General features: G+C 47.8%; 1 protein-coding gene across 1 annotated transcript in view; it reads right to left on the bottom strand.

Moving 5' to 3' along the window:
- The window catches only part of ibtk (inhibitor of Bruton agammaglobulinemia tyrosine kinase), a 161,905-nt gene that overhangs the window by 60,581 nt on the left and 81,149 nt on the right, over positions 1-20,175 (bottom strand). The window contains exons 12-18 of the mRNA XM_068026679.1: positions 9,786-10,379; positions 8,781-8,867; positions 6,055-6,137; positions 5,922-5,959; positions 5,173-5,269; positions 2,182-2,283; positions 243-360 (exon numbers count right to left, since the gene is read on the bottom strand). Of these exons, the coding sequence (XP_067882780.1) occupies positions 243-360; positions 2,182-2,283; positions 5,173-5,269; positions 5,922-5,959; positions 6,055-6,137; positions 8,781-8,867; positions 9,786-10,379 (1,119 nt within the window). The remainder of the gene's footprint in view (positions 1-242; positions 361-2,181; positions 2,284-5,172; positions 5,270-5,921; positions 5,960-6,054; positions 6,138-8,780; positions 8,868-9,785; positions 10,380-20,175) is intronic.

Below are 20,175 nucleotides of genomic sequence, written 5' to 3'. Positions count from 1 at the left end.
TTAAGAGGCTTTTGAAGTTGGGAGGTGGCAAAGGTTTTGGAAGATAGTTCCACAGGGAATAGCTGAAAGGTAGGACTTCAATGGTGGAACAGAACAGCATGAATAATATCAAGCTGGCATATGAATCATATCAACATTTCTCATGTCCAGTATGCAGCATTAATAAATGGTAAAAACAAGCTATTTATACAAGTGGATACAAATTCTAAGTGGAGTGATAAATCAAGAGACAATTCTCTTACCTTGCTTCAAGCAAAGCTGCCATATTTAGACTTATGAATTGTAGGCAGGACAGCTTTAACTGTTCAGCATTGTACATTGCAGCAAACTCCAAAAGGTCTGATGCATTTTTCAAAGTTACTGAAAATGGAACAAATGTAGTTAAGTCTGATAACATTCAAGGCGACACAGCAATACAGGAACAGGAATAGGCCATTCAGCCCCTCAAGCCTGTTCCACCATTCAATTAGATCATCATGAATGATCTGCAACTCAATTCCATTTACCTGCCTTTGCTCCACATTCCTCAATATCCTTACCTACCGATGTCAGTCTTGAAAAAAGTTCCAGATTTCCACTACCCTTTGCCTGAAAAAGTGCTTCCTGATTTCATTCTTAAATGGCCTAGCTCGAATTTTATTATGCCCTCTTGTTCTGGACTCCCCCACCAGAGGAAATTGTTTCTCTGCAACTACCCTACCGAATCCCTTTATCATTTTCAGCACCTCAGTTACATTACCCCTTGACTTTCTAAACTCAAGTTTATATAGGTTTGGTGTAAACTCCAGAGAAATATGAATAAAAAGATAAAATTTAGCTTCTCAAGTCTTTTAGAAGGAGACTGAAAGCTATTTTAGAATCCCATTCTTTGCTTAATATAAACGAAAACTATTATTGGCATGGTAATCAAAGCAATTTGAGGCAGCTAAGTAATTGGTTCTTTCAGATCTCATTAAAACTTATGACAATTTTATTTTACCAATTATTTTTTGATGAAACAGAGCTAGCTTTAAAATTTATTTGAACTGAAAAGAACTGATAGTTATTTTCAGAAACTTTTTTGAAAGCCAATTTTTATATTCCCATTTTACTTCTGGTTTCATTGTGCATTGCCCTTTCCGAGAGAGCAGCAGCTTTCCAAACTTCCATTACTCAGTAACATTCCTTTATGTACAAATAAAAAAAACCCTCCCTGGGCTAATGCCCCTGGCCTCCACTTCGTGTTTTACATAGGAAACATGACTGAAGTCAGAAACTAACCATGTAGAAATTAACTCATATCCCAACATTTTGTAGCTTGGTGTGTTGTACCAATTTAGTATATGACAACATTCATTTTGGGTTTTTTTAAATCAACTTTGAAAAGTTGATCTATTTATCATTCCATTCCTAATCACCTGTGCAGTTTTGGATTTCAATGGTGTAATCAATTACGTTTGAACAAACAATGTATAAAGAAACCATTCCTGATCAACAAAATTACTTTACCAATAAAGTGTAATCATTACCAACTGCAATTAAGGTCATGTGTTGGTGATATTACTGAACTATTAACCCAGAGAAAAACGAGTTCAGATCAGTTTGAGAATTTCAGTCCTAGCTTTTTAAAAAGCTGGAATCAGTAAAAGTGGTTGAAGACATCAGGTTGCCAACTAGTTCACTAATGTCCTTTTAAAAAAAAGGAAATCTCACATGCTTACTCAGTTTGACCTATATGTGACTTCAGTCCCACACCATCGTAGTTGGCTCTTAACTGCCCTCCAAAGTGGCCTAGCAAGCCACACAGTTGTAGCAAGAATTGTAAAGAATTGCAGTGGTTCTAGAAAATAGCTCACCACTATCTTCTCGGGGTAATTAGGGATGACAGTAAATGCTGGCTTTGCTAGCTTTTATTTTTAATTTAAAAAAAATAATCAATTAGCAAAATTTCAGATCATAGCCCAGTCATACAGCAATTCAACCTAAACAATATTGAGAGATCTTTACTAATCAGATCTGGAAACTACAACATGACAGCTAAGATGTGCAAGTATTTGTGGGACAGCAATAACATCAAGCTGCCATGTAAACAATTTCTGTGACAGCCTGAAAATGGTTCCCTTTGCAAAGTACTCAGTCTCCATTCAACTGGCTCTGCATTTCTTAAAAATGGATACTACAAAATTAAGTAAAGAAACTCACATTTTTCAGTAATAGCCACTTCACAAATCTCCTTGAGACGACTGATAAGAAGCTGATCGGACACCACGAGCACATTACAAATAAACTCCACATTCTGTGATTCTATAGGGAAAAAATACAGAATACGATAAAGAATGCAAATTATCAACACTTAAAAAATGTCTATAAATTACAACATTAACAGACAATTCTGCATATCAGCAATATGTGCTTTCAATTGTTCAGAGCTTTACATGGGACATGAAAGGCACTCTAAGCAGTTTTCAGAGGTACTGATGTTAACTATTGATGAAATCATTATTTTGTTGAAATATCTGTAACTGAAAGGTTTTATGTGCATTTTACTCACACACTAGGCAGCAGAAATAGACAAAACCCAATAGTTCCATCAAATTTTGCTCTGGGAGGGAAAAAGCCCCAAATATTTAACTTTTCTTTTGAAACTGGATGGTACAATCTATGTTTAAATCTAGTTCAGACTGATCTGCTCTCTGCTGGCTGTAAACATCACACAGGAAATGTGTTTGATTTATCTTAGCCCAGTTTGGTTTGTCTATGAAACCACAGTACGAAAACCGGTAACTACACAGCAAAAACTGGCGAGAGTGATTGCAATAGGAAAGAAAAATATTGCAGTGGTGTAGCAGAACGTGATCTTCAGGTTAGTACGAAAATGGACCTGTACATGTCGCCAAGGTTGAGAATCCAAACCGCCAAAGGTGTTCTATTTCCCAGAAAATATAAATTTTAAACTTACCTTGAAATTAACTTACCCTTCGCAGAAAGCAAAGGAGATGCTAAGAACCCAAATTAGACGTTTCAAAGCTCTAAACTCAAAAACAATTCAAAGGTCCTAATAGGCAGTGAAGCCACTTTGCGGTAAAATTTCACCCAGAAAAATGTGCTTCATTTTAAATGCCAGTATTTGTTTTTGCTCAAGTATTAAAGCATAAGGCAAATTTTTCATTGCAATCTGAGAATTTCTTTAACTAAAAAAAAAAAGCTTTAAGCGGCTGAGGCCAGTCTGCTTAAACCAAAATATGGTTTGCAATCCTGAAAGCATGAATGTTTTGCTGCCTCTTGCTGTATTATCTTTCCACTGGGCATGTTACCATTCAACTACCTGAATTAACTGGCCATTCTTCAAGTATGAGCTCAGTTAGTGCTGGGAGGCGGAATATATTTGGATTTCCAAAACGCCTTCAATAAGGTACTGCATAATAGACTTATGACTAAGGTCAGAACATGTGCAGCCAGGCAACAAGCAGCAGAATGGACAGCAAGCTGGCTACAAAACAGAAAACAGAGAGTAGGGGTTAAAGGCAGTTACTCAGTCTGGCAAACGGTGTGAAATGGTGTTCCACAAGGGTCTGTGCTGGAATCACAGTTGTTCATTATTTACATAAGCATTTGGGACTTGGGAATCGGCATTACAATTTTTCAAATTTGCAGATGACACCAAATTGGGTGGCGTAATTAATACAGAGGGAGACCAACAAAATATAGGGAGATATTAGTAAACTTACAGAATGGGCCTGCAATTGGCAAATGAACTTCAATATTGATAAATGCAAGGTAAAACATTTTGGTAGAAAGAATAAGGAGGCTACATTCTCCTTGAGAATTAAGTATCTAAAGAGGGTAGAGGACAGAGGGATCTGAGGCTACAGATATACAAATCACTTAAAAGTAGCAATGTAGGTTAATAAGGCCATTAAAAAAAAAAGCCAACAAAGCACTACTGGGATTGGATTGAAAAGCAGAGACCCGTGCTAAACTTGTATTGAACTTGATTAGACCACACTTGGAATACTGTGAACAGTTCTGGTCTCCATATCATAAAAAAGGTAAAGAGGCACTGGACAAGGTGCAAAAAAAGATTTACTAGAATGATACAAGAATTGAGAGGTTATAATTATCTGGAAAGGTGGAACAAGCTGGGGCTCTTTTATCTAGAAGAGAGAAGACTGAAAGGTGGCCTGATAGAGGACTTGCAATATTGTGAAAGGGTATGATAAAGAAGTCATAGGAAAGATGCTACCACTTGTGGGTAAGGCCAGAACTAGGATCCATAAATATAAGATGGTCAGTAATAAATCCAATAGAAGTTTCTTCTTTACCCAGCCTCATCCTTGCTTTTGTTACCTCTGGACTTGACTTTCCAATGCACCCCTGGCTAGCGTCCCATCTTCCACCCTATGTAAACTTGAGGTCACCCAATAAATTTGCTACCATATCCTAACTTGCAACAAGTACTGTCCACTCATCATCCGTGCTCGCTGACCTACATTGGCCCCCGTTTTAGGTTTTCAACTTCTTATCTTTGTTTTCAAATCCCTCTGGCCTAGCTCCTCCTCATCTCTGTAACCTTCGCGAGCTCTGCAACCCTCCAAGATATCTGCACTCTTTTAATTCTAACTCCTGTGCATCCCTGATTTTAAGCATATCACCAATGGCGGCAGTACGTTCAGCTACCAAGCCCCTAAAGCTTTGTAATTCCCCCAGTAAATCTCTCGACCTCTCTAATTCCCCTTAAGATGCTTCTTAAAACCTACTTCTTTGACTAAGCCTTTGGTCATCTGCTCCAATATCTCCTTGTATGGCTTGGTGACAAATTTTGTTTGATATTGCTCCTTGATGAGCCTTGGGACATTTTAGTATGTTAAAGGCACTATACAACTGTAAGTTGTTGCTGTTGTTGAGAGTGGTTAGAATGTGAAACTTGTTGCCACAATAAGTAATTAAGGTGAATCGCATAAACACCTTTAAAGGGAAACTAGATAAGCACAATGGAGAAAGGAATAAAATAATATGTTGATGGGTTTAGACGAAGCAGAGTGGGATACGGCTCATGTGGAGCAAACACTGGCATGGATCTATGGCCAAACTAAACTATTGGCAGGGGAATAAGGAAAAGGAGGCTTTGAAAATCAGCCTATGCATTTGTACAATTTAATATGATTCTTAAGTAATGAAACATGTAGTTCTGACCTTTAACAGCTGGAGCTTCACCGGTGTAGATATAATCCAATACAACCTCCAAGATGTCAGAATGGATGGGCATTTCCAATGGTGTGCAACAAGAAGCCTAAGCACAAAAAATGTAGAGGTGTACGGTGAATGATGGGGAGAAAAACAGGAAGAAAGGACAATAAAGTCAACTTTAACATTAATCACATTCAATTATGCTTCAATATATGAAATTTATCATTTCCTCTTAAGTTACTAAGCTGGAGTAGGAGATATGCTGTCTGCATGTGCAAATGTGTTCAGATATTTATATTTAATCAATAGATAGGAAGAAAGTCATTAAAAGGAGCAATGCTGCGTAAATTTGCGAACTAAAACAATAGTATTCCTTTAACCATTCAACCCTTCAAAATCACAAATATAACATTAACATTAAAGAAAAATAGAATGTAGATGCTGCAGTACAGAACATTTCAATTCACAATACAATCAGGATGTTGCACATTGAAATCTTCCCTCAGTATTCAGTAAAGATGACACTGGCCTATAAATATATGAGGTTGCTGCAGTCTTTTTGGAGTAATCATTTAACCACTTTGTGTTTATACTTAGTTATGGAATATGGTTAAATTTATAAAAAATGCTGAGGACACTGCTAGATCAGATCATTTTTACTTGAAATTTCTGATAATTCATAGCAATAATGGCCACTTTCAACAGCTTTCAGTTCAACTAGGTTTTATTGCACAATAAAGCACAATTATAAATACCTCAATCCAGGCATTACTCAGCATTCTGTGAAAGTATTCTAGAAGAAAAGAAACGTCATTCATAAATATTTCTGAACAGAAGTACAAACACAAACATAGAGACACGTATTAAAAAGATAACGGCCATTTTTACCGAGTCTAGCACATAGCACACACTTGTGGCAGACAAATTCTTTTCCATCTTCTGATCTCAAAGTTACGTCACACAAATACGAACTAATAGGGAACAAAGCAAAGGTAGGAATGAAAATTTGATTCTGGCAAATTACATACAGTGCAGATTTGAGAGACTGAGTCTATCGCAAAACGTCTATCAGATTATTTTTTTAAACTTAAGTCACAATTAAGTCACATATTTATCAATTGCTTTTACAGCAGAGGCACTGCTCTGCACATCAAAACAGTCCACAGTGGTTATAAACATGAAGTGTAACAATTCACCTCTTTTCGAGGATTTGCTTCCCTCCTCTCCTGTAAGAACAGACTGTTGTTTGGGTATGATTCCATAAGCCTTGGAAGCCCTCTGGTACCACACTAGGGTAGCTAATAACCAAATGTAAACCTAGATAGTAAGTGCTTACTGCCTATCTGACTGCATGAGTTGAGTCCAAAGCTGACTTCACCCAAAGTCATCCCATATTTGCCAGCAGAGGTTAATGATGAGCAATTAAAAAAGTATAAACTCAGACTGGTTTACCACCTCTGAGCACTGCAGCCCTCAGGCTAATTGAAGCATTCCCAGCTGTGAAAGTCAGCTAACTCAGCACAGACTAGGAAGGGAATGAGAAACCTTTTCACTTGTGCAGCTCAACAACTTTACCCAACAGGACTTTGTTAGATTTAGATGCCCTTTGAAGAACCAGATAAAAATAGATACCTACAATGTTCTTATTAAAAAAGCTACATTACGAAATGCAAAGAATATATTGAAAAGTATATATTGACATTTATACTTCTTACTCAGAATATTTTTCAATTTTTGCACCAAACATAATTACACAGAAGTAAGAATACCACTTGTATTTGGGATGCATTTCCATTCACATCAAGATTTCTAGCTATTATGGAAATCTTTTTCTGATTGTTACTGAAACATATTCTCCAAAATTGTGTGCATACATTATCTAGAAGATTTGTAATCAAAAGTAAGCTATTTGCAAATTATTCTCATATTACTTTTTCTATGGCTAAGAGCCTATTTCTTTCTCCAGTGGCGGTGGGGAAAAAGAAGAGTTGGGGTGTCAGTGATTCCTGGATACTCAGTGCACCAAGTACTCCAAGGTTACCTACAGAGCAAAGCTACCTCTAACTTTGCAAAGGAATGTGCCTTAAGGCCAACAGCAGAAGATCATACTGCATCAGAATGCAAATTTCAGTGCTACCTAATGCAGCTATTCTGTGCTACCTCTATGGTGGTCACATACTCACTGGAAATTAGGTTAAAGCCAGCAAGCTCATTAATTTAGAACGCTTACAGGCACAGGAGACTTTTACCTCATCGATATAGGTTGGATTTGAATCCAGGTCCAAGTGTCGGAAGGGGCACTGTGCCACAACTTGCCCATCCCAATCTCAGTAACAATATAATTGCAACTACTTGATTGATTTCTATAAGTCTCCAGATAAAACATTTTTTTTTTAAAAGCAAAATACTGCGGATGCTGGAAATCTGAAATAAAAACAAGAAATGCTGGAACCACTCAGCAGGTCTGGCAGCATCTGTGGAAAGAGAAGCAGAGTTAACGTTTCGGGTCAGTGACCCTTCTTCGGAACTAGCAAATATTAGAAATGTCAAAGGTCATAAGCAAGTGAGCCGGGGGTGGGGCAAGAGATAACAAAGGAGAAGGTGTAGATTGGACAAGACCACATAGCTGACCAAGAGGTCATGGAGCAAAGGCAAACAATATGTTAATGGTGTGTTGAAAGACAAAGCATTAGTACAGATAGGGTGTTAACGAACTGAAGATTGAACAGCAGCAAGTACAAACATGAAAAAAAACAGTGGGTAAGCAAACTGAACGAACTACAATGAAATGAAATAAACAAAAGAAAAAAATTGTAAAAAAGAAGAAAAAATAGCTAAAAATAATTTTTTTTTATTCATTTCATAGGATGCGGGGGTCGCTGGCAAGGCCACATTTGTTGCCCATCCCTATTTGCTCTTGAGAAGGTGGCGGTGAGCTGCCTTCTTGAACTGCAGCAGTCCATCTGGTGCAGATACACCCACAGTGCTGTTAGGGAGGGAGCTCCAGGATGTTGATCCAGTGACAATGAAGGCACAGTAATATATTAACAGATCAGGATAATGTGTACCTTGAAAGGGAACTTACAGATGGTGGTGTTCCCACACGTCGACTGCCCTTGACCTTCTAGGCGGAAGAGGTCGTACGTTTGGAAGGTGCTGTCAAAGAAAGCGTGGTATCAAGCAGGCTGCTTTGTCCGGGATACTGTCGAGCTTCCTGAGTGTTGTCGGAGCTGCACTCATCCAGGCAAGTGGAGAGTATTCCATCACACTCCTGACTTGCACCTTGTAGATAGTGAACAGGCTCTGGGAGTCAGGAGGTGGGTTACTCACCATAGAATTCCCAGCCTCTGACCTGCTCTTGTAGCCACAGTATTTATGTGGTTGCTCCAGTTCAGTTTCTGGTTAATGCAGAGTGATTTCCCAGATTAAACAATTTGAGTACCTGATAACAATCAGGCAAAAAGGGAACAATTTTGAAATTGAATAGATCCAACAACTTTCTAGCCTAAACACTGATACGTTCATGGTCTACGTTATTGGCTATGATAAGTAACACTGAACATTTTCCAATGCTATATCCTTACATTTTTTGAAGAGATAAATATAGCACCTACCACTTCTTCTGATTGAACTTCAATTTGCTTCCACCTTTCTTGTGCACAACCTTTATCTTCCAATTTTCCAATTTGACCCCATCTAATCTGCAATGTACAATATTCAAATTGTTATGAAGCATCAAATTACATAAATGTAACCTTTTGTAGCCCAGCATGGGAATGGAAGGTATTCTATTTCCAGTTATTAACCTTTGAATTTCCGAATTCAGAATTAACTGACAGACTGGGGCCAGTTTTCCTCATCCTAATCCACTCTGGGGAATATTCTTTGGAAGACTTTCAATGACAGCCCCAATAAGCGCCAGGAGCTCACCCATGCTATGTAAATGAAGTTAACCCCACAAAATCAGATCGGTGGTGCTAACAGCACATCTCCTGACTAATGCCTGATCTGAGGCCTAATGTGAAAATCTACCCAAGTGTGGGCCTTTTGAAGGCCTAGAAGGCAAAGAAATTAAAATAGATCAAAAATGCTAATAAAACCTGTTCCATTTAAAAATAATGGAAACTAACAATGCACTTCTAAACTTCAAACGTCTTTGAAACAAAGGCCGAAATTTTACGCCCACCACAGGAGCAGGCTGGGGGGGGGGGGGGGGGTCGTAAAATTGAGTGGATTGTGGGGACTACCAACTTTCCCCAGCGAGGCCCCACAAACCTGCCTTTTTTCCAGGGCCGGCATCCCTCTTGCTCCTCTGCCTGGTTGCAGTCCCAGCAGTGGCCACCACTCCCGGTGGGCACTGCTGGGACTGAGAGTTGCCAGCCCACTGATTGGCTGGCAGCTCTTGCGGGTGGGACTTCCTGCCTCAGAGGGGCAGACGTCTCACCCGAGGCCAATTAAGGGCCTAGGCCACTTAAAATCACAGCCGGGCTCCCCAGGCCTGGCGGAGGCCGACTCACCCACGACTTTTTGGCTGGTGGATGAGGCCTCCAGCCCAACGTAAAATTCCGGCCATACACTTAAATTGCATCCTCGCAACTGGGCTTCTCCCCTAATCTTACCTTGCAGACAGACTGGCAAGACCAAATTTTTTTGCGATGGCCTGCAGCATTTTAACTGGATTAGTCTCTGCATTAAGTCCTCTGGTCTTTTTGCTTTTGGTCTTCAGTTTCTTACTCTGCTGGTTTTCATAGATCTCAGATGCAGATTTTCCTTTTACTTCTTCACAATAGCTGAACTTCTGCATAGATACTTCCAAATTGGATATCAGTGGATCTGGATAAGTTTCTATTTTATCTTTGCAGTGGATTTTTGGTTTGTAGCCATCAGTTAGTAAATCACAGGTATCTGTATATATGAACTGCAAGATATAGGCAAACATGTCGGCCTGAATCTTATCTAGAATGTACAAGTCACATCCCGCTACATCTTCCTGTAGTCGAGCATCAGGGATCTCAATGTGTTCTCCATCAGGAAAGAAAAGCTTTCGAAAGTAGTCGGATCGCATGGCCAAGATATACTTATGACTGGGAAAAATTTGATTGCCAACTTGACATGTGACATCGTGAATGCTGTCTGTTTCATTGGCTTCCCTGAGTAGTTTGCCAAAGTCTTCAGTAAAACTTGAGGAAGACACATTTGGAATTTCATATAGGCTAAAAAAAAAAATTAAACATTCCATGGAAACGTCAAGATACAAATAGAGTACCAAATTAGGTGACAGAATGCAGGAGGGCAGACAAGTTAACAAAGTGGGCAGATATAATTTAATATAGAAAAATGTGAATACATTTTGAGGCAAAAGGGCATGATTCAACAGATGGAAGAGGAAAGATCTAGGGGTGCTGATGCATACATCTTTAAAAAGGTAGAAATGCAGACAGAATAGGCTATAAAAAGAAAAGGGGACATGGAGTTTTATATATTAAAACAGTAAATATAAAAGCAAGGAAGTGATGTGTAATTTATACAAAATGTTAGGCCATATTTAGGGTACTGTGTGCAGTTCTACCAACCCCACTGCAAAAAAGATATTGAAGCCATGAAAATGGCGCAAAAATACATCAAAAAGACTGGAAGAATTGGGGCCTTTCTCCCCATAAGGGAACAGTGAAAGTTAAAGGAGAGAATCTCAGAGATTTTCAAAATTAAGTTTTCAGACGGTAACTGGTTGACAAGTTAGTAACAAGGAGGCACAGACTGAGAATTAAAATAATGAAGGAAAAAGTTAGAACAGTTATTAGAAAGTGGAATACTTTAACACAAATGGTTACGGAGGTAGAGCCTACAACATTATTTAAAAGGAAACTGGATAAGTATTTGAAAAGGTAGAATACAAGCAAACATATCGGGCAGGGAAATGAGATTCCAGTAGATAGTGCTAATTGAAGATCTAGCACTGGCTATGAATCAATAGGCCGAATGACCATCTGTGCTATCATTTCTATGATGCTATAATGCAGATAGTTATAATATTTAAAGAAAGGAATACTTGCATTTATATACTGTCTTTCATGACCTCAGGATGTCCCAAAATGCTTCACAGTCAGTGAACTACTTTAAGTGTAGACACTGATGTAATGTAGGAAACGTGACAGCCAAATTGGACACAATAAGCGCATAAAAGCAATGTCATAATGATCAGGTAACTGTTTTGGTCATGTTGGTTGAGGGATAAAAACTGGCCAAGATATCGGGAAGAACTTGAATAGTGCCATGGGATATTTTGCGTCCAACTGAGAGGGCAGACAGGGATTTGGTTTAACTTCTCACCTGAAAGATGGCAATGCAGCACTCTCTCACTATTGAACTGGAATGCCAACCTGAATTTTGTACTCAAATCTCTAGAGTTGGACTTGAACCCACAAATTTTTGATTCAAACGTGACAATGCTACCAACGGAGCCATGCTGAATCTTCTGTGAACCATTCAACATTTATTCAAAGAAGTCTTATAATTGAAGTACATTTAACAAATTAGAAGGACATTGAAAGATACAGGCAGGAATTGTAATGAGATCCCCCATGCGAAAAGGTTGGACAACACTGCTGTAAAGCATTAGGGAGTTCGCAGTAAAGAACCTGCTGTTTCTCAGGTCAAAGTATTGTTTAAGGCATTTGTGAGTTATTGCGCCTCAAATTTCTCATCGTCTTGTTTTCTAAAATATCTGGCAGGAAATAGAATTGTGGCCATGGGAGCTCGGTGGGGGTAGAATTGTGGCCATGGGAGCTCGGTGGGGGTAGAATTGTGGCCATGGGAGCTCGGTGGGGGTAAAATTGAGTGGGAGCTGGGGGGGGGCCATTTACGTCACCATCTCGCCCCCGCTGCTCTCTCTGACCCCTCCCTCTCTCCCTCTGACCCCTCCCCCTCTATCTCTGACCACTCCCCTTCTCGCTCCCTCGCTCTGACCCCTCCCCCTCACTCTCCTTCACTCTGGCCCCTCCCCCTCACTCTCTGACCAATCGCTCTCGCTCTCCCTCGCTCTGACCCCTCCCTCTCTCTCGCTCTGACCCCTCCCTCTCTCTCGCTCTGACCCCTCCCTCTCTCTCGCTCTGACCCCTCCCTCTCTACTCTCTGACCCCCCCCCTCTCTACTCTCTGACCCCCCCCCTCCTCCCTCTCTGACCCCCCCCTCCTCCCTCTCTGGCCCCCCCCCTCTCAGACCCCACCCTCACCCTCTCTGACCCCTCCCTCCCTCTCTCTCTCTCTCTGACCCTCCCTCTCTCTCTCTCTGACCCCTCCCTCCCTCTCTCTCTCTCTGACCCTCCCTCTCTCTCTCTCTGACCCCCCCTCTCCCTCCCTCCCTCTCTCTCTCTCTGACCCCCTCCCTCTCACTCTCTGACCCCTCCCTCTCACACTCTGGCCCCTCCCCTTCACTCTGGCCCCTCCCCTTCACTCTGGCCCCTCCCCTTCACTCTGGCCCCTCCCCTTCACTCTGGCCCCTCCCCTTCACTCTGGCCCCTCCCCTTCACTCTGGCCCCTCCCCTTCACTCTGGCCCCTCCCCTTCACTCTGGCCCCTCCCCTTCACTCTGGCCCCTCCCCTTCACTCTTCACTCTGGCCCCTCCCCCTCACTCTCTCGCTCTGACCCCTCCCACTCTCTCGCTCTGGCCCCTCCCTCCCACTCTCTCGCTCTGACCCCTCCCCCTCTCTCGCTCTGGCCCCTCCCTCCCACTCTCTCGCTCTGGCCCCTCCCTCCCCCTCTCTCGCTCTGACCCCTCCCCCTCTCTCGCTCTGACCCCTCCCCCTCTCTCGCTCTGACCCCTCCCCCTCTCTCGCTCTGACCCCTCCCCCTCTCTCGCTCTGACCCCTCCCCCTCTCTCGCTCTGACCCCTCCCCCTCTCTCGCTCTGACCCCTCCCCCTCTCTCGCTCTGACCCCTCCCCCTCTCTCGCTCTGACCCCTCCCCCTCTCTCGCTCTGACCCCTCCCCCTCTCTCGCTCTGACCCCTCCCTCTCTCTCGCTCTGACCCCTCCCTCTCTCTCGCTCTGACCCCTCCCTCTCTCTCGCTCTGACCCCTCCCTCTCTCTCGCTCTGACCCCTCCCTCTCTCTCGCTCTGACCCCTCCCTCTCTCTCGCTCTGACCCCTCCCTCTCTCTCGCTCTGACCCCTCCCTCTCTCTCGCTCTGACCCCTCCCTCTCTCTCGCTCTGACCCCTCCCTCTCTCTCGCTCTGACCCCTCCCTCTCTCTCGCTCTGACCTCTCCCTCTCTCTCGCTCTGACCTCTCCCTCTCTCTCGCTCTGACCCCTCCCTCTCTCTCGCTCTGACCCCTCCCTCTCTCTCGCTCTGACCCCTCCCTCTCTCTCGCTCTGACCCCTCCCTCTCCCTCGCTCTGACCCCTCCCTCTCCCTCGCTCTGACCCCTCCCTCTCCCTCGCTCTGACCCCTCCTCCTCATTCTCCTTCACTGGCCCCTCCCCCTCACTCGCTCTGACCCCTCCCTCTGACCCCTCCCTCTCTGACCCCCCACCCCCTCCCCCTCTCTGACCCCTCCCCCTCCCCTCACCGACCCCGACCCCTCCCCTCCCCGACCCCTCCCTCTCTGACCACCCCTCCCCTCTCTGACCACCCCCCCACCGCTCCCTCTCTGACCCCTCCCTCTCTACTCTCTGAACCCCCCCTCCTCCCTCTCAGACACCACCCTCACCCTCTCTGACCCCTCCCTCTCCATCTCTCTCTCTTTCTGACCCCTCCCTCTCCATCTCTCTCTCTTTCTGACCCCTCCCTCTCCATCTCTCTCTCTTTCTGACCCCTCCCCCCTCTCTCTGACCCCTCTGACCCCTCCCCCTCTCTGACCCCTCTGACCCCTCCCCCTCTCTGACCCCTCTGACCCCTCCCCCTCTCCCTCTGACCCCTCCCCCTCTCTCTCTGACCCCTCCCCCTCTCTCTCTGACCCCTCCCTCTCTCTCTCTGACCCCTCCCTCTCTCTCTCTGACCCCTCCCTCTCTCTCTCTGACCCCTCCCTCTCTCTCTCTGACCCCTCCCTCTCTCTCTCTGACCCCTCCCTCTCTCTCTCTGACCCCTCCCTCTCTCTCTCTGACCCCTCCCTCTCTCTCTCTGACCCCTCCCTCTCTCTCTGACCCCTCCCTCTCTCTCTCTGACCCCTCCCTCTCTCTCTCTGACCCCTCCCTCTCTCTCTGTGCCCCTCTCTCTGTGCCCCTCCCTCTCTCTCTGTGCCCCTCCCTCTCTCTCTCTCTGTGCCCCTCCCTCTCTCTCTGTGCCCCTCCCTCTCTCTCTGTGCCCCTCCCTCTCTCTCTGTGCCCCTCCCTCTCTCTCTGTGCCCCTCCCTCTCTCTGTGCCCCTCCCTCTCTCTCTGCCCCTCCCTCTCTCTCTGTGCCCCTAACCCATGCTGTGAACCTTCCCCCTCGCTCTGACCCCTCCCCCTTGCTCCCCGACCCCCGCCCCCTCGCTCCCCGTCTCTGAACCCTCCCTCCCCCTCTCCGACCACACCCTCTCCCAACCCTCCCTCTCCGACCCCTCCCCCTCTCTCTCCGACCCCTCCGGGAACACCCCTCTCTCCCACTCTGACCCCTCCCTCTCTCGCTGACCCCCCCCCCCTCTCTTTCTGACCCCCTCCCTCCGCATCTCTCTCTCTGACCCCTCCCTCTCCCTCTCTCTCTGACCCCTCCCTCTCCCTCTCTGACCCCTCCCTCTCCCTCTCTGACCCCTCCCTCTCCCTCTCTCTCTCTCTCACCCCTCCCTCTCTCTCTCTCACCCCTCCCTCTCTCTCTTTCACCCCTCTCTCTTTCACCCCTCCCTCTCTCACCCCTCCCTCTCTCACCCCTCCCTCTCTCACCCCTCCCTCTCTCCCTCTCTCTGACCCCTCCCCCCCTCTCTCTCTCTGACCCCTCCCCCCCTCTCTCTCTCTGACCCCTCCCCCCCTCTCTCTCTCTGACCCCTCCCCCCCTCTCTCTCTCTGACCCCTCCCCCCCTCTCTCTCTCTGACCCCTCCCCCCCTCTCTCTCTCTGACCCCTCCCCCCTCTCTCTCTCTCTGATCCCTCCCCCTCTCTCTCTCTCTGATCCCTCCCCCTCTCTCTCTCTCTGATCCCTCCCCCTCTCTCTCTCTCTCTGATCCCTCCCCCTCTCTCTCTCTCTGACCCCTCCCCCTCTCTCTCTCTCTCTCTCTCTGACCCCTCCCTCTCTCTCTCTGACCCCTCCCTCTCTCTCTCTGACCCCTCCCTCTCTCTCTCTGACCCCTCCCTCTCTCTCTCTGACCCCTCCCTCTCTCTCTCTGACCCCTCCCTCTCTCTCTCTGACCCCTCCCTCTCTCTCTCTGACCCCTCCCTCTCTCTCTCTGACCCCTCCCTCTCTCTCTCTGACCCCTCCCTCTCTCTCTCTGACCCCCCCCTCTCTCTTCTCTGACCCCTCCCTCTCTCTTCTCTGACCCCTCCCTCTCTCTTCTCTGACCCCTCCCTCTCTCTTCTCTGACCCCTCCCTCTCTCTCTCCCTCACCCCTCCCTCTCTCTCTCCCTCACCCCTCCCTCTCTCTCTCTCTCCCTCACCCCTCCCTCTCTCTCTCTCTCCCTCACCCCTCCCTCTCTCTCTCTCTCCCTCACCCCTCCCTCTCTCTCTCTCTCCCTCACCCCTCCCTCTCTCTCTCTCTCCCTCACCCCTCCCTCTCTCTCTCTCTCCCCCTCACCCCTCCCTCTCTCTCTCTCTCCCCCTCACCCCTCCCCCTCTCTCTCCCTCACCCCTCCCTCTCTCTCTCTCTCCCTCACCCCTCCCTCTCTCTCTCTCTCCCTCACCCCTCCCTCTCTCTCTCTCTCTCCCTCACCCCTCCCTCTCTCTCTCTCTCCCTCACCCCTCCCTCCCTCTCTCTCTCTCCCCCTCACCCCTCCCTCCCTCTCTCTCTCTCTGACCCCTCCCCCTCTGACCTCTCTGACCCCTCCCCCTCTGACCTCTCTGACCCCTCCCCCTCTGACCTCTCTGACCCCTCCCCCTCTGACCTCTCTGACCCCTCCCTCTGACCTCTCACCCCTCCCTCTGACCTCTCACCCCTCCCTCTGACCTCTCACCCCTCCCTCTGACCTCTCACCCCTCCCTCTGACCTCTCACCCCTCCCTCTCTCTCTCTCTCTCACCCCTCCCTCTCTCTCTCTCTCTCACCCCTCCCTCTCTCTCTCTCTCTCACCCCTCCCTCTCTCTCTCTCTCTCACCCCTCCCTCTCTCTCTCTCTCTCACCCCTCCCTCTCCCTCCCTCTGACCTCTCCCACCCCTCCCTCTGACCTCTCCCACCCCTCCCTCTGACCTCTCCCACCCCTCCCTCTGACCTCTCCCACCCCTCCCTCTGACCTCTCCCACCCCTCCCTCTGACCTCTCTCACCCCTCCCTCTGACCTCTCTCACCCCTCCCTCTGACCTCTCTCACCTCTCCCTCTCTCTCCCTCTCACCCCTCCCTCTCTCTCCCTCTCACCCCTCCCTCTCTCTCCCTCTCACCCCTCCCTCTCTCTCCCTCTCACCCCTCCCTCTCTCTCCCTCTCACCCCTCCCTCTCTCTCCCTCTCACCCCTCCCTCTCTCTCCCTCCCTCTCTCTCCCTCCCTCTCTCTCCCTCTCCCTCTCACCTCTCCCTCTCCCTCTCACCCCTCCCTCTCCCTCTCACCCCTCCCTCTCTCTCCCTCTCACCCCTCCCTCTCTCTCTGACCCCCTCCCTCCGCATCTCTCTCTCTGACCCCCTCCCTCCGCATCTCTCTCTCTGACCCCTCCCTCCGCATCTCTCTCTCTGACCCCTCCCTCCGCATCTCTCTCTCTGACCCCTCCCTCCGCATCTCTCTCTCTGACCCCTCCCTCCGCATCTCTCTCTCTGACCCCTCCCTCCGCATCTCTCTCTGACCCCTCCCTCTCCCTCTCTCTCTGACCCCTCCCCCTCCCTCTCCCTCTGAACCCTCCCTCTCCCTCTCTCTCTGAACCCTCCCTCTCCCTCTCTCTCTGAACCCTCCCTCTCCCTCTCTCTCTGAACCCTCCCTCTCCCTCTCTCTCTGAACCCTCCCTCTCCCTCTCTCTCTGAACCCTCCCTCTCCCTCTCTCTCTGAACCCTCCCTCTCCCTCTCTCTCTGAACCCTCCCTCTCCCTCTCTCTCACCTCTCCCTCTCTCTCTCTCACCCCTCCCTCTCTCTCTCTCACCCCTCCCTCCCTCTGACCCCTCCCTCCCTCCCTCTCTCTCTCTGACCCCTCTCTTTCACCCCTCCCTCTCTTTCACCCCTCCCTCTCTCACCCCTCCCTCTCTCCCACTCTATCCCCTCCCTCTCTCCCACTCTCTGACCCCTCCCTCTCTCTGACCCCTCCCTCTCTCCCCCTCTCTGACCCCTCCCTCTCTCTCTCTCTCTCTCTGACCCCTCCCTCTCTCTCTCTCTCTGACCCCTCCCTCTCTCTCTCTCTCTCTGACCCCTCCCTCTCTGTCCCTCTCTGACCCCTCCCCCTCTCTGACCCCTCCCTCTCTCTCTCTCTGACCCCTCCCCCTCTCTCTCTCTCTCTGACCCCTCCCTCTCTCTCTCTCTGACCCCTCCCTCTCTCTCTCTCTGACCCCTCCCTCTCTCTCTCTCTCTGACCCCTCCCTCTCTCTCTCTCTCTGACCCCTCCCTCTCTCTCTCTCTCTGACCCCTCCCTCTCTCTCTCTCTCTGACCCCTCCCTCTCTCTCTCTCTCTCTGACCCCTCCCTCTCTCTCTCTCTCTCTGACCCCTCCCTCTCTCTCTCTCTCTGACCCCTCCCTCTCTCTCTCTCTCTCTGACCCCTCCCTCTCTCTCTCTCTCTCTGACCCCTCCCTCTCTCTCTCTCTCTCTGACCCCTCCCTCTCTCTCTCTCTCTCTGACCCCTCCCTCTCTCTCTCTCTCTCTGACCCCTCCCTCTCTCTCTCTCTCTGACCCCTCCCTCCCTCTCTCTCTCTGACCCCTCCCTCCCTCTCTCTCTCTGACCCCTCCCTCTCTCTCTCTGACCCCTCCCTCTCTCTCTCTGACCCCTCCCTCTCTCTCTCTGACCCCTCCCTCTCTCTCTGACCCCTCCCTCTCTCTCTCTCTCTCTCTGACCCCTCAGGGAGGGGTCAGAGAGAGAGAGAGGGAGGGGTCAGAGAGAGAGAGAGAGGGAGGGGTCAGAGAGAGAGAGAGAGAGGGAGGGGTCAGAGAGAGAGAGAGAGGGAGGGGTCAGAGAGAGAGAGAGAGGGAGGGGTCAGAGAGAGAGAGAGAGGGAGGGGTCAGAGAGAGAGAGAGAGGGAGGGGTCAGAGAGAGAGAGAGAGAGGGAGGGGTCAGAGAGAGAGAGAGAGGGAGGGGTCAGAGAGAGAGAGAGAGGGAGGGGTCAGAGAGAGAGAGAGAGGGAGGGGTCAGAGAGAGAGAGAGAGGGAGGGGTCAGAGAGAGAGAGAGGGAGGGGTCAGAGAGAGAGAGAGAGGGAGGGGTCAGAGAGAGAGAGAGAGGGAGGGGTCAGAGAGAGAGAGAGAGGGAGGGGTCAGAGAGAGAGAGAGAGGGAGGGGTCAGAGAGAGAGAGAGAGGGAGGGGTCAGAGAGAGAGAGAGGGAGGGGTCAGAGAGAGAGAGAGGGAGGGGTCAGAGAGAGAGAGAGGGAGGGGTCAGAGAGAGAGAGAGGGAGGGGTCAGAGAGAGAGGGGGGGAGGGGTCAGAGAGCGAGGGGGGGAGGGGTCAGAGAGCGAGGGGGGGAGGGGTCAGAGAGCGAGGGGGGGAGGGGTCAGAGAGCGAGGGGGGGGTCAGAGAGAGAGCGAGGGGGGGGTCAGAGAGAGAGAGAGGGGGGGTCAGAGAGAGAGAGAGGGGGAGGGGTCAGATCACAACTGGTTGTGTTTAATGAAAAGTTTCCTATTGTCACCTTTGGCTCTTTTGCCAATCATATCCTCTAGTTACTAAACATTCTACCATTGGAAACAGTTTTTCCTTATTTACTCCATCAAAGCCATTATGATTTTAAACACCTCTATTAAATCACCTCTTCACCTTCTCTGCTCAAAGGCAAACAACTCCAGCTTCTCCAGTCTCTCCACATAACTGAAGTGTCACATCCCTGGTACTATTCCAGTAAGTATCTTCTGCAACAACTCCAAGGCCTTGAATTCTTTCCTAAAGTGTGGTTTCAGAATTGAACACAAAATACTCCAGCTGAGGTAAAGACCTGCTACCCCAGCCGGACCTGACAACGTGTCGGGTGCGGGTCAGGTCGAGCAGGACACACACAGTAAGTGCTCTGCTGGTAAATATTGAAATTTTTAAAAAAACTTAACTGAGCTGGGAGTCCGGGACGAAACTGAGTCTGCGCAGTGAGCAAGTGACGTCACTGTGACGTCATTACGCATGCGCTGCAGCTTCCTGCAGGTTCGGTGTCAGGAAGATAAGTAAAGGGATGGTCGGGTCAGTTCGAGTCGGGCTCAGGTCAAGTTGGGCTCAGGGCAAAATCGGAGGGACTCGGGCCGGGCTCTGGTCCGCTGTGGTTCGGTCAGGTTCAGGTTGGGTTCTTTTTCCCGACCTGAGCAGGCCTTTAAGCTGAGGTCTAACCAGTGTTTTATAGAGATTTGGCATAAAGACCTTGCATTTATCCTTTATTAAAGAATTCCATATGCTTTTTTTAAAAAAAACCTTCTTAATAAATAAAGAGATTTGTTAGGGGAGATACAGAGAAATCATTTACTCTGGTGGGGAAATTCAGTAGGAGGAGAAATAATCTTAAAATTAGAGCTAGGTCAGTTGGAAGTGAAATTAAAGGATAATTTTTTCTACATACAAGTAATAGAAATTTGGAATGCCGAAAGGATGAGGAAGCTAGATCAACTGAAATTTTCAAGACTGAGATTGATAGATTTTGTTAGGTAAGGGTATCAAAGAATATAGAGCAAAGGTAGTCGAGGTCCCGATCAGCCATGATCTAATAGAATAGCTGAATAACTAACTCCTGTTCCTATGTGCTACACTTCCCTGTCACAGCTTATGCCTATCTGCTATTTTACATAGAGTACATCACTCGTAATAT

Source organism: Heterodontus francisci, chromosome 3, assembly GCF_036365525.1.
Source record: "Heterodontus francisci isolate sHetFra1 chromosome 3, sHetFra1.hap1, whole genome shotgun sequence".
NCBI lineage: Eukaryota > Metazoa > Chordata > Chondrichthyes > Heterodontiformes > Heterodontidae > Heterodontus > Heterodontus francisci.
This window is presented reverse-complemented; position numbering and strand designations above follow the sequence as displayed.